Here is a 13,428-nt window from a genome sequence, read left to right as displayed (position 1 = left end):
TCTCTATGCCGCGCAGTGGTGCGGCTCTCTCCAGCCAGGCGGCACCGCTGCCTGTTCTGGTGCTCTGGGAGGCATGGCTGTAGTGCCGCCAGCCACCAGTGCTTCAGGCAGTGCGGTAAGGGGGCAGGGAGCAGGGGAGGTTGGATAGAGGGCAGAGGAGTTTGGGTGGTGGTCAGGGGGCGGGGGGGCGGATAAGGGTCAGGGCAGTCAGAGGGCAGGGAACAGGGGGGTTGAATGGGGACAGAGGTCCTGGGGGCAGTCAGGAAGGAGAGGGGGGATTGGATGGGCTGATGGAGGGCAGTCAGGGGCAGGGGTTCCGGGGGCAGTCAGGGAGAAGGGTGGTTGGATGGGGCAGGGATCCCGGGGGGTAGTCAGGAATGAGAGGAGGGGTTGGATGAGGCAGTGGGGGGCAGTCAGGGGCAGGTGGTCTGGGGGCGGTCAGGGGACAGGGAGGGGTGGATGGGGCAAGGATCTCAGGGGGGGCATCAGGGGACAGGGAATAGGGGGGGTTGGATGGGGCAGGCGTCCTGAGGGGCCATTAGGGGACAATTAATGGGGGGGTTGGATGGGGCAGGTGTCCTGGGGGAGCTGTCAGGGGGTGAGAAGCAACAAAATTAGTTGAAACAATAGTAAAGATAAAACATTCAGACACATAGAAAAACATAAACTCTTGAGCAATAGTCAACATGGTTTCTGTAAAGGGAAAATTGGGCAACAAAATGGCAAATGAAATTTAATGTGGATAAATGTAAAGTAATGCAGCAAACAGATGTTAGGAATCATTAATATAAAATCATGAGTGATGTTGAGAAAGTGGATAAGAGCCTCTGTTCATCAGAGGATGGAGATGGATGGCAGGAGAGATTATGTTCTTATGTTCTTATGGAGGTCAGATAGGGGGCAGGGGCTGGGCCATGCCTGGCACAGCCTCCCCTAACCAGCCCTCCATACAATTTTGGAAACCTGATGCGGCCCTCAGGTCAAAAAGTCTGTCCGCCTCTGGGCTAGGCAGTAGAACAGCTGAAAAGGATCTGGGGGTTACAGTGGATCACAGATTGAATGAGTCAACAATGTGATGCAGTTGCGAAAAAGGCTAATTTCATTCTGGGGTATATTAACAGGCGTATCATATGTAAGACATGGAAGGTAACTGTCCTGTTCTACTCAGCATTGGAGCCTCAGCTGGAGTACGGTGTCCAGTTGCGGGTACCACGCTTTAGGAAAGATGTGGACAAATTGGAGAGAGTCCAGAGGAAAGCCATAAAAATGATAAAAAGTTTAGAAAAGTTTAGGAGGAAAGGTTAAATATACTGGGCATGTTTAATCTTCAGAGAAGAAAACAGAGAGGGGACCTGATAACAAGTCTCCAAATATGTTAAGGATGGTATAAAATGGACTGTAATCAATTGTTCTCCATATCCACTGAAGTTGGATAAGAAGTAATGGGTTTAATCTGCAGCATGGGAGATTTAGGTTAGATATTATGAAAAAAAATTTCAACTATAAGGATAGCTAAGTAGGTTATCAATGGAGCTTGTGGAACTCCCTTCCACTGGAGGTTTTTAAGAACAGGTCAGACAAACATCTATCAGGGATGCTCTAGTTTGACTTGGTCCCACCTCAGCACAAGGGGCCGAACTCGGTGGCTTGTCAAGATCCTTTCCAGCCCTACATTACTATGATTAACATCACATGGGGGAACGTTGTCTTGTGTGTGTTGCAATATTGTCTAGTGTGTGTCACTTGTGACACACTGGGGAGTGTGTGCTAAACATCCCCCTCTGTGCTGATGCAGAGAGGATATGAATTGGTACAGGTCCCAGCTGGGCAGCATTACCCGTCATGCTTTTAGCTCTGAAGGTCCCTGGTTCAATTCCCAGTGTGTCGGTGTCATGACAGGTACTGGGAATTGAACCAGGGACCTTCAGAGCTAAAAGCATGACGGCTAATGCTGCCCAGCTGGGACCTGTAGCAATTCATATCCTTTCTGCATCAGCACAGAGGGGGATGTTTAGCACACACTCCCCAGTGTGTCATACTTGTGACACACACTAGACAATATTCTCGGTTGGGGTCACTAGGCGGATAGGGCTTCTGGGTTCTCCTACCCTATAATAATGACTCATTTAATTTCTGTGCCTCAGTTTACTCATCTTTCCACTCACAGCAGTGTTGTTATGAGCTTAATGTTTACAACATGCCCTGGCACGCACAGACGAAAGTTGCTATGTAAGTACAAAATAATTACTCTTAGCACTTCCCTTTTTTTGCGATTGTGTTTGTTTCAAGAGCAGAATTTATCTTGGGCCATAGATTGCTTTTCTTAAGAATGTCTTCTACAAGCAGCAGAAGACATACAAGCTTTTAAATTGGCTGGAGAAAAGTTCTCTTCAACATTTAGATAATATTTTAACACTTTAGCTTATTTTTGTATTTGCAAATCTGAGGCTTCTGCCAAAGTCATTAAAGGTCGATGTCCCACCATGCTTTCTATCTACCCCCCATCTCATTTAAATGATGGAAGGCAGTGTTGTCTAGTGGGTAGTGCATTGGCCTAGGAGACCTGAGTTCTGATCTTATCACTGCCACAAACTTGCTGTGTGACCTCGAGTAAGTCTCTTCATTTATTTGTGCCTGTTTTCCCTCCCATCTTTTGTCTGCCTTGACTATTTAGACCAGGGGTGGGCAAACTTTTTGGCCCAAGGGCCACATCCGGGAATAGAAATTGTATGGCGGGTCATGAATGCTCACAAAATTGGGGTTGGAGTGAGGGAGGCAGTGCGGGTTCTGGTTGGGGGTGTGGGTTCTGGGGTGGGGCTGAGGAGTTTGGGGTGTAGGAGGGTGCTCTGAGCTGGGACCGAGGGGTTTGGAGGGTGGGAGGGGCATCTGGGCTGTGACAGGGGGTTGGGTGTGGGGAGAGGATCAGGGGTGCAGGCTCCCAGCGGTGCTTACCTCAAGTGGCTCCCGGAAGAAGCAGCATGTCCCTTCTCTGGCTCCTACGTGGAGGCATGGCCAGGTGGCTCTGCATGCTGTCCTGTCTGCAGGCACCGCCCCTGCAGCTCCCATTGCAGCGCCAGGGGAGGCCATTGGAGCGTGTAGGAGCTGGAGCCGCATGGAGCAGCCCCTGACCCTGCTCCCCAGCTGGAGTGCCAGAGCGGGGCCATGCTGTGGCTTCTGGGAGCCATCTGGTGCAGCCCCTGACCCTGCTCCCTGGCTGGAGCAGGGCAAGCCCCAGACCTCACTCCCCAGCGGGAGCTCGTGGGCTGGCTTAAAAAGTAGTATGCCCACCCCTGATTTAGACTGTAGATTCCTCAGGGCAGGCATTGTCTCTTCTAGTAAACCACATGGGTTTATACAGCACCGATCATGATACAGCCCTGCTCTCAGTTGGGGTCGCTAGGTGCTATTTTAATATAAACAACACCACCACCTCACTCTTTTGCTTTCCTCAGGCTGCCCTCCGTGAGATGGTTCTGCGTGTCCTAGTCCCCTGGGGCTGGAGTTGGCCATTATTTACCCTTCAGAACTCTAACACTTTTTGTACTTCTGGATTTTGCACAGTTGGTGTCCTTAAGGATGGGGTCTCGGGACTCTGAGCTTTAATTCAAAGGGCTGTGCAGGACGAAAGGATCCAAAAGCCCATGCCAGAACAGAATAATTCAAAGGGACAGACGAGGGGCAAATGTTAATAATTGAAAAGAAAGAATGAATAACCAAGGACACCATCAGAATTGTAACTCAACAGCTTAGCTCATACATGGCTGAGAAAATGAGGCATTACCTCCCTGAGGCAGGTATAAATGGGACAGACAAGGACTCGGAAGGGCTCCCCAGTGTTGCTCCTCATGGTGCCAAAGACTTCGCAGAGGAAGGTGATGAACCCCAGCCAGCGCTCCACGTCGCGCTGCTGCAGCTCCTCCCGCATTGTGAAATCTTTCTGCAAGGGGGACAGACAACAGGCGGCATCAGCAAAACCACAACTCACTGGAAGAGGCAACGGCTGTCTAGGGAGGGAATTAAGAAAAGAGGAAATTGAAACTAGAGGGAGAGAGACAGTCTGACTGTCACTTTAGTAATGAGCATGCCGATTACTCAGTGTAAGTGCAGTGGCTGAAATTTCAACACAGTATAAAGCAGGTATTGTAGAAATATCATCAGCAGCTGCACAATGCAATAGAAACAACTTCCCTTTGGCCTTTCTGCCTTTTGTAACATATGTGAGTATTCAATTCAATATGCAAAAAAGTGGGGCTGGTTTAACGGGTGTGGCAAACACAAAAGGCACATGAGCCGTGCAGGCAGCACACACGCTTCCTGGTTTTTCTGCTGAAGGGAACTCATGTCACCACAGGTAAGTTCAGTCTGTCTACACTTCTCTCAAAATCAGCACCCAAAGGGACTACGTTGTCCCCTGTGCTAAGACCAGGGCTTCCCTGGGCCGCTGGTGATTCTCGGCCGCTGCAACTGTTCCTTGGCACCCTGTAAATTATAGCAGGGGACTGGCCCACTGCCCACCTGGATGAGGACCAGGAGAGTACAATGTTGGCATTAAAAAGTCACCCTCTCCTGTGCTATACTGTTGCCACAATGAAGGATTGTGGGAATTATGCAACTCCAGAAGCAAGGTCAAGATCAGATGCACAGCGAGTTATGTCTCTCTCCACTGGCCCTCTACTCTAATCCATAGACAAAAATGGTGGCTGCCAAAGGAAAGGAAGTAAGAACATAAACAGGTGAGGGACAGGGGAAGAAAAGAATTACAGAGAAAATACAATAAAACAGAATCTTCATCTTTTTAAACAAGAAATTTGGTACTTTACTTTTACAGGGACCAAATAAAAGTTATGATGCTATAATCCAAGTGTATATAGTGCTCAGGACAAGGGGATGTTTCCTCAATCCCTTTTTGATGTTATAGCAGCTTGTTTCAAGAAATATCACAACAGCCTGCTAATTTCCACTCTTAATTACCTTTCCTTATGGTTATAATTTAGTCGATATAATGCAGAGAAAAATTACAGAACAAGTTCATTTTCGAGTATAACATAAAAAAACTACAGGTGAAGTGTGTGTTCAATGTGTGTTGCCCAATATATGAAATCCAGCAACTAAAATGATAATTATTTAAGTACATTTTCTACATCATCTTATTCCTACTGACTGAAACTAAAAAGGATACATTGTTGCACCCAATGAGCTAATCTGCACCTGCACAGTGTGGAGACAGCCGTGCAGAAGAGCCACCGGCGAGAAGAGTACTGGTTTATAAACTGTGTGAAATACTGGTGTTTAAATGCATGTAAGTGAAGCAGTTGCTGAAGAAACCCAAGTGAGAGATTTGTGATTTATTTTATTATGCAACAATATGTGCAAAAGACTCCAGAGATGTCAATCAGTGCCCTCCTAATGCTCAAAAGTGAGCCACCAAGGGACTGATGAGCCCTCTATAGCAGGAGTGGGCAAACTACAGCCCGGGGGGGCATATCTGGCCCTCCAGACGTTTTAATCTAGCCCTTGAGTTCCCAGCCGGGGAACAGGGTCAGGAGCTTGTCCCACTCTGCGTGGGTCCGGCATAGGGGCAGCCAGGGGGTTCTGCAGGATGCCCCCGCCCCAAGCACCGCCCCTGCAGCTCCCATTGTCTGGGAACAGCAGCCAATGGGAGCTGCAGGGGCAGCGCCTGCAGATGGGGCAGTGCACAGAGCTGCCTGGCCATGTCTCCGCGTAGGCTCCGGAGAGGGGACATGCCACTGCTTCTGGGAGCTGCTTGAGGTAAGTGCTGACTGAAGCCTGCACCCCTGAAACCCCTCCCGCGCCCCTACCCCCTGCCCCAACGACCCCCTCCTGCCCTCTGAACCCCTTGGTCCCAGCCCAGAGCACCCTCCTGCACCCTAACTCCCTCATTTCCAGTCGCACCCCAGACCCTGCATCCCCAGCTGGAGCCCTCACCTCTTACTGTACCCCAACCCCCAATTTCGTGAGCATTTGTGGCTCACCCATCCCTGCTCTATAGCCTTGGTTCTTTCATCTCAGGCAGCAGAGGCTAATTCATTAAGATCCAGAGATTCCCAGGTTCAATCTCCACTGCCAACAACCAAAAATATCCTTTCCTACAGGGACTGTGATGTAGGAGTGTTCCCAGGTGCTGAAGAACTGGAAGAGACCTAGGACCAACAGAGGTGTCGGTGTTACAGAAAGTACCACCTTCTGTTGGTCCTAGGTCTCTTCCAGTTCTTCAGCACCTGGGAACACTCCTACATCACAGTCCCTGTAGGAAAGGATATTTTTGAAGGGTACCATTCACTTGAGGTTATTTAATGGCTTGTTCTGGAGCTTTCACTCAACTTTTAGTTTAAAAAATATATCGACAGAACAAAAATATCAATGTGATTATTGAGCAATTAAAAATAAAAACACTCTAGCATTTAGCCATATGCTTGGACATCTTAACCTCTTCCCTTTGGGACTGGATCACTCCACTAGCCCTTCTTTCTCCACTGTGCTCACATTCTGTCCAGAAGCGAGAGGTAAGTTAAAGCACGGTTCAGATTGCATCTCTGAGCACCCGTAATGCTTTCAGCTTTGTGCTGAGGTAGAGGGGTTTCTTTGATTTTCTTAGCTTTCAACGCTTCCGCCTGCAAGCAGGGGTGGCCCGTCCATATAGGCGAACTAGGTAGTTGCCTAGGGTGCCAAGCTAAATGGGGCACCAAATTTGAGGAAAAAAAATAAAATTAAAAAAAAATGAAAAAGATGAAAAAAACCCAAATAAAATAACAAAGATGTCATTATTTCAATTCCCGTTGCGCGTACGGAGGGAATATGAATTATTATTCATTTCTTGACATTTCTGAGAATTTATTAATATGTGAAATCTTGTATTTACTGCAAAAATAAATAATATTTTAGTGGGTTTTTTTTTTTCAATTTGTGACGGAGGTTCAAGATGACCCACTCTTCAATTTTGATAAGCAATAACTCAGCCACAATGTAACACATCCGTCAGCAGCAAGAGCTGCAATGCTAGTGGCACATAACTCGAATATACGGCAAGGTCACATAGCTGGAAATTCATGTAAAGCAGACATATCGCGAGTCGATAAATATCAAACAGTCATTTTAACACACGCCGCAGATAGATGGTTAAGAACTGAGCGAATACTGTGGAAAATTGTGTTTCTTGGTGCCAAAGAATAAAGAATAACAACTTTCAGCATTATAAATCCAAAATGTGAGTATCTTAAGTGTTATTAAACCTTAGTGTTATTATCGGGCTGTATAATTATTAACTTTTCTTTGTTATAACTGGTTCACAGGTAATAAATAAGGTCCATAAAAGAAAAGTAACAGTGTTAACGCTTAATAGACTATGAAAGTGATGATGTCACACTCCAAGTGGGTAACCTTGAGGATGGGGATTACTTTCCAAACAACCGGTGTCAGGTTATGTCAAAAAAGGTAATTTTGTTTCCACGTAAACGCGGTAACTAACTGTTTTAATAGGTAAGTGAGTGTCTGTTACTGATCACTGAACCTTTAAGCAGTAAAAAGACGTGTTGGGATGACTGCAATGTGATTTAAATCGCCAACCATGTGGTGGGTGTGTCAGCCATCTTTAACGCTATAATGCTTGCAGTTGGGAGCACAGTACATAACAATATTCAAATGCCCCATGGCAGAAAGAGGAAAAAGAAAACCCTCAGGAGCTGAGTATAGTAAATGAAAGGCTGAGAAGGAAAAGAACCAAGCAAAACAGCAAGGATCCTTCCTGAAATATCTTCTCTTTAATTCAAATAAAAATGGAAGCAGTTCACAGCATCCAGATGAAGGAATTTTACTTGGAGAGGAGGTTAGCTCACATCTGCATGGAAGCAGTTTGGAACATCAAGCTGAAGGTATATTATTTTGAGATGAGGGTAACTCACATCTACAAAAAAGCAGTTTGGAAACTCAAGATGATGGAAACTTACTTCTAGATGAAGGCAGCTCACAGCATCAGACTGATATGGAAGTGGAGAAAATGTATTCACCTTCAGAGACACATGCAGAAATTGAAGTTGTCGCAACCCTAAACTCATGCTCAAACATGGCGTCTGTAAGGCCAATTGTCGGTCAAAAGGTCACATTGGTACCGTGTGCAACACTGTAGTGCGGTGTGCAACATTATAGTGCCGTGTGCCTATTCCCGAATCTTCTATGTGGTCAATTGTGGGTCAAGTTGGTGCCGTGTGCTACAATACCAGCGTGTCGTGTGCAAAAGAGTAGTGTGCCGGGTGCAGCTCCTGTTGACGTAGAGGGCTCCAGCTCGGAACCTGGAGGGCGAAGGAGCTAGGGACCAATTAGACGCTGACACGAGTAAGAGTCTTTGAATAAAATTGTATCTCGCGCCAAAAACAGCAGGAGTGCCCGCGTGTTAGCTGGAAGACCTGATCACCCTTTCAGCCAGGGTCTCCTCCGGATTTTGCCGGCTCGTGTCGTGTCGTGTTAGGATTCCTTCCCCTCCATTCGTCATGCACTCTGTGTCTGTACTGCTGGTCAGCTGCGCCTGGAGTGTGGTATGTGCATTTTAATTTCTGTAAACACTTTGTTTGCTTAGCCTCTTCCTTTCCCCCCCCCTTATTTGGTGCAAAGTTGTGTATACAGTATATGAGAATCAAACTGTTGTATTGATTACTGTTGTGGTTAGTTGGTGTATTTCACAACATTCGGTTAATGCGTGCACAGTTTACTCAGTTTGCGTGTCTATTTCGGATTTTACTGAGCGGTTGATCATAGATCGTTTAGTTCTTGTTGTTAGATGCAAATAGACTGTTTTCAAGTTGTGTGTGGTTTATCTTGATAGTATTTCTAGTTGATAAATTACCTTCCCCCGGCCCAAGTTGTAACTTATCCCTTGTTAATAAACGGCCACGTGGTTTGAAATTTCAATCGGTCACGTTTTGATTTTCCTCTCTCAATTAAATACTTGCTCAAACCTGCGTTTGTCTTGGTTAGAAGTAAATGAAGTCGAAGGAAAAAAGGATGAGGAAGTTACAAACAAGTTACAGTATGGGAGACCCAGCTTCATGGCCCAGATGTGATGATAGTGTGAGGCAAATTCTCGTGGAACATGGACCTGAATAAGTTCATGAATTTCCCTTCCCTAAGGATGGAAATAAAAGAAAATTCTCTACTCAGCATTAAAAGAGGAAATTCATTAATGGGAAGAAATTAATCGGACTCTGTTTTGCTTATGCGGCAAGTTGTTTAGAAATCAAGCAGTTGGTACATCACTTAATGAAAATGGTTCGAAGGACTGGAAAAACGTATCTTCAATTCTCTCTTCACATGAAAGTAGTACAGAACATTTAGAATGTTTTCAAAATTGGAAAGAACTTGAATTACGAAGTGAAAAAAGGAAAATCTACCAATGAAGAAAATGTACGCAGGATCAAGGAAAAAGAAGAATATTGGCAACAAATATTAGAGCGTCTGATTGCTTTAGTGAGAGTTCTCGGTGGGCAAAATTTAGCATTCCGCGGTTGTGGTAGAAATGAAAAATTATGCACTCCAGGTAATGCAAACTTTTAAAAATTTGTTGAATACCTAGCTTTGTTTGATCCAGCCATGAAGGAGCATCTACGTAAAATAACTGATCATGAAACATAGGTTCATTACTTAGGAAAAAATATGCAGAATGAACTGTTTCAAATTCTAGCAAATGCCAATAAAAGAAAATTGTAGAAGCTGCCCATTCTGCAAAATACTTTTCAATAATACTGGACTGTATACCAGATGTGAGTCGTGTTGAACAAAAGACGATGATCATTCGTTTTGTGGATATGGAAAAGTCTGCAGATGAAGATAATTTTGAAGTGCTCATAAAGGAACATTTTTTGGGTTTTGTACCACTGAAGGAGACGACTGGAGCATTTATGACTGAAACTATTCTACAAGAGCTTGAAACAATGTCATTATGTGTTGAAAACTTAGGTGGCCAAGGCTATGATAGTGGGAGTAATACGGAGGGTAAAGACAATGGTGTGCAAAGGAGAATGATGGAAATCAATCCTAGGGCCTTTTTTGTTCCTTGCAGTGTGCATTCTCTGAATCTGGTTGTCAATGATGCTGCTAGACGCTGTTTGGAGGCAAGCAGCTTCTTTGACCTGGTGCAACGTGTTTTTCTCAGGCTCAACCCACTGTTGAGAGATTCTGATTCACCATGTGACTTCTCTAACTGCGAAACCACTTAGTCGGACAACATGGGAGAGTCGCATTGATGCTTTGAAGCCTCTTCGCTATGAACTTGGAAACATTTATGATGCCCTAACTGAAATTTCTAATGATAACCTTTACTGGATCATCTGGCAATACGGCACGTTCAGATGCAGAAGCTCTTGCAAATAGCCATTCCAAGTTCAAATTTGTGATTTCACTCATTTTGTGGTATAATATCTTTTTGGAATTAACCACAGCTTCAGGAAAAGAACTGGAACATACATTCTGCTATTCAAAAACTGCAGCAAACTAAAAATATTCTGGAGGAATTCAGAAGTGATGAAGGGTTCAAAAGAACACTGGTAGATTCTCTCAAGCTTGCTGAAGAAATAGACTTTCCAACAGAATTTGAACCAGAGCCAGTTTGCATTCGGCAAAAGAAACAGCAGTTTTCATATCAAGGACGAGACACACCCATTCAGAACCCAAAACAAAGGTTCAAAGTGAATTTCTGCTTTGCAGTCCTTGATATTGCTATTCACTCGGTGGACAAAAGATTTCAACAGATGCAGCAGCTAGAGTCAGTATTTTGCTTTCAATATGATATCCACAGTTTGCAAAAGAAAACAGTAAAACAGATAAGAGAATTTTGTATGAAACAGGAGTCGGCATTGACTCATGAACATTCAAAAGGCATTGATGCTACAGATTTGTGTAGTGAGCTTCAGGCTTTTTCAAGACGACTGAAGAAACATTCCACTCCTGAAGAAGTACTGAAGTTTGTTTGTGAAAGTAAATTCACAGTTTTCCAAACATTTGTATAGCTCTATGCATTCTTTTAACTTTGCCAGTTTCCGCAGCCAGTGGGGAACGTAGCTTCTCAAAGTTAAAATTGATAAAAACATATCTGTGTTCAACAATGGTGCAAGAGAGACTTGTTGGACTTGCCACAATGTCAATAGAGCATGAAATATCTGCAAAACTGGATCTAAAAGGACTAGTGACTGAATTTTCAAAACGTAAAGCAAGAAAAATCATGTTTTAAGAGCACAGAGTGTTTTTCATTCGGAGTGTTTTGTAAACACAGGTTAAAGTTCATTGAAGCGTTTTCTTATTTCTTTCTATATTGGATGTGGTGGTAATGGCAGTTAAAGCAGGATGGCGTAACGGATGATTTTAGATTTGTAATAATAAAAAATATAATTAACATTTTTAATGCATTTTTATTTGAAATCAGACAGAAATATCATCTAGCTGTCGTGTACAAATCTATTCTCAAAATATCGTGTCTCTATTTTATCTGATCTCAGAAACGTTGCTCGGACAGATGGACGGACAAACCGAACAATTAAGCCTCTGTTTAAAAAAATATATATATGCTTAAAACACATTAAAAGGAAAAAAGGGGCAAAATGTTTCCCAGTTTACCAAAAACCTCAGCCTAGATCTGCCGTTGGGGTTTGGGGGAGTGGGCGTCGACTGCATGGCTCGCCTAGGGCGCCAGTTGCCGGCAGCTAGTCTAGGGTCGCCCCTTTCTCAAGACAGCTCCAGTTCCATGGAGACAGGCACCTTCTCATCGCCTGAGGTTCCTCTGCCAGCACCTGACATCTCTCGATCCCGTTAAAGGCACATCCCTGTGGTATGAGGATGAGTCGCACAGCAGTAGGAAGGGCTCTGTTCTCCTCAGCCTGAGGTTCACCTGGGGGCTCCCTGAGAAATGGCTCTACTTTCATGTGGGGTTTACACTTCCTAGCTGCCCTGTGCCTTTGGTGTAGCGGAGGAAGACTCCTCGGACTCTCATCATCTCCTTACACAGCCAAGCAGTGCTAGTCACAATCCGACCTTTGGCATTTTGCTGCAGGATCTCACACACCCTCCACCAATCCCAATGTCTTCCCCTCCAAATCCTGAGGCTTCCATTTAAACCCCAGTTTCCTGCCTGACAATGTTTACTGAGGCACTGCTATTTCCTGCATGGAACCACATCAATCCAGCTTGAAAGCCATTTAGTGTCTAAAGAGTCCCAAGGCATTCTGGGAAATTCTTAGCCGCTTGGGATAACCACATGAGCTCTGGCATGGTGTTTTAGATCGCAAAGCCAAAAACGGCTCCATGCAAGCATGGGAGAAAAAGAGACATGTATATATTCAACTCCCCTGCGGATTCACCTTGAGAAATGCAATGGGCTCGTGCACAAACTCGGTTTTGTATTCTTAAACTTCCTTAAGAAGGCAGTCCCTCTATCATCCCTAAAAACCTATCATAAAAAACCCAGGCTGGGATAACTTACAGTTTAAATAAGAAATTCTGGGAGATTTATGTCTTGATCGTGTCCGGAGAGGTGGGTTTGTTGCCAGCTCAAACACTTCAAGCTGAAAATACACCTTTCCTTATTTACTGTAAGTAATTCATAGCAGATTATTGGGAATCTGCAGGGAGAGTGAGGATGCAGTTTTGGAACTGTGCAGAGAACACATAAAGGACATTGCACCACACGCTCTTCCTTCAAATTCCTGCTTAACACACATTCCCCTTCAGCAAAGCCTTCCCGAGCAATGCCTCCAAAGAAATTTATTTTAAAAATACAAACATCTGCCCTGCTTTGAGATTCACCCTGACTACCACTGGATGGATCTGAACTGTAATATCTATCTTTTTAGACTGGAAGTTCTGCGAAGCAGAAACATCTTTTCTTCTTTATCAGCGACACAAAAATCATGGGGCCAGTGCTAAAATATTTTGGTCATAAACTTCCTTTGATTCATAGCAGAGTGTCACTGGGACAACTAAGCAAAGATGGAGAGGGTTTAAGCACTGGACTGGGACTAAGGAGACCTGAATGCCATTCTCAGCTCTGTCACTGCCTGCTGGGTGACCTTGGGCAAGTCACCTCACCTCTGTGTGCCTCAGTTTCTCCATCTGTAGGATGGGGATGATAATAATACTGCTCTCCTTTGTAAAGCACTTTGAAATCTATGGATAAGAGCTAGGGCTGATGATGAAGACCAAGGGTAGATTAAGGCCCTTCCGAAGTAAATAATCAATCACCATCTGGCAACACAAGCAGGAGCTGCAGTTGCTCATGGTGAACAAGGAACCATCTACAAAATGATGTGGCTTATCTGTGGTAAACGGCAGACACCAACAAACAAACACTCTCATCAGGAACAAACAAGGCCATCTACTAACAACCGAAAAAGAACAAGAAATGCGCTGGACAGAACATTTCAAAGAACT

General features: G+C 44.7%; 1 protein-coding gene across 13 annotated transcripts in view; it reads right to left on the bottom strand.

Annotated features, from left to right (window-relative positions):
- Positions 1-13,428, bottom strand: part of CTIF (cap binding complex dependent translation initiation factor) — a 316,149-nt gene that overhangs the window by 24,140 nt on the left and 278,581 nt on the right. For 11 of the 13 annotated variants that reach the window (XM_039544403.1, XM_039544404.1, XM_039544401.1 and 8 more), the window contains one exon: positions 3,782-3,937. The exons of the other annotated variants lie outside the window; for them this stretch is intronic. In XM_039544403.1, coding sequence (XP_039400337.1) covers positions 3,782-3,937 — 156 coding nt within the window. The remainder of the gene's footprint in view (positions 1-3,781; positions 3,938-13,428) is intronic. 13 annotated transcript variants of the gene reach the window in all.

Source organism: Mauremys reevesii, linkage group 6 (assembly GCF_016161935.1).
Source record: "Mauremys reevesii isolate NIE-2019 linkage group 6, ASM1616193v1, whole genome shotgun sequence".
Lineage (NCBI taxonomy): Eukaryota > Metazoa > Chordata > Testudines > Geoemydidae > Mauremys > Mauremys reevesii.
Note: the sequence above shows the minus strand (reverse complement) of the source record. Positions and strands in the feature narration are given on the sequence as shown.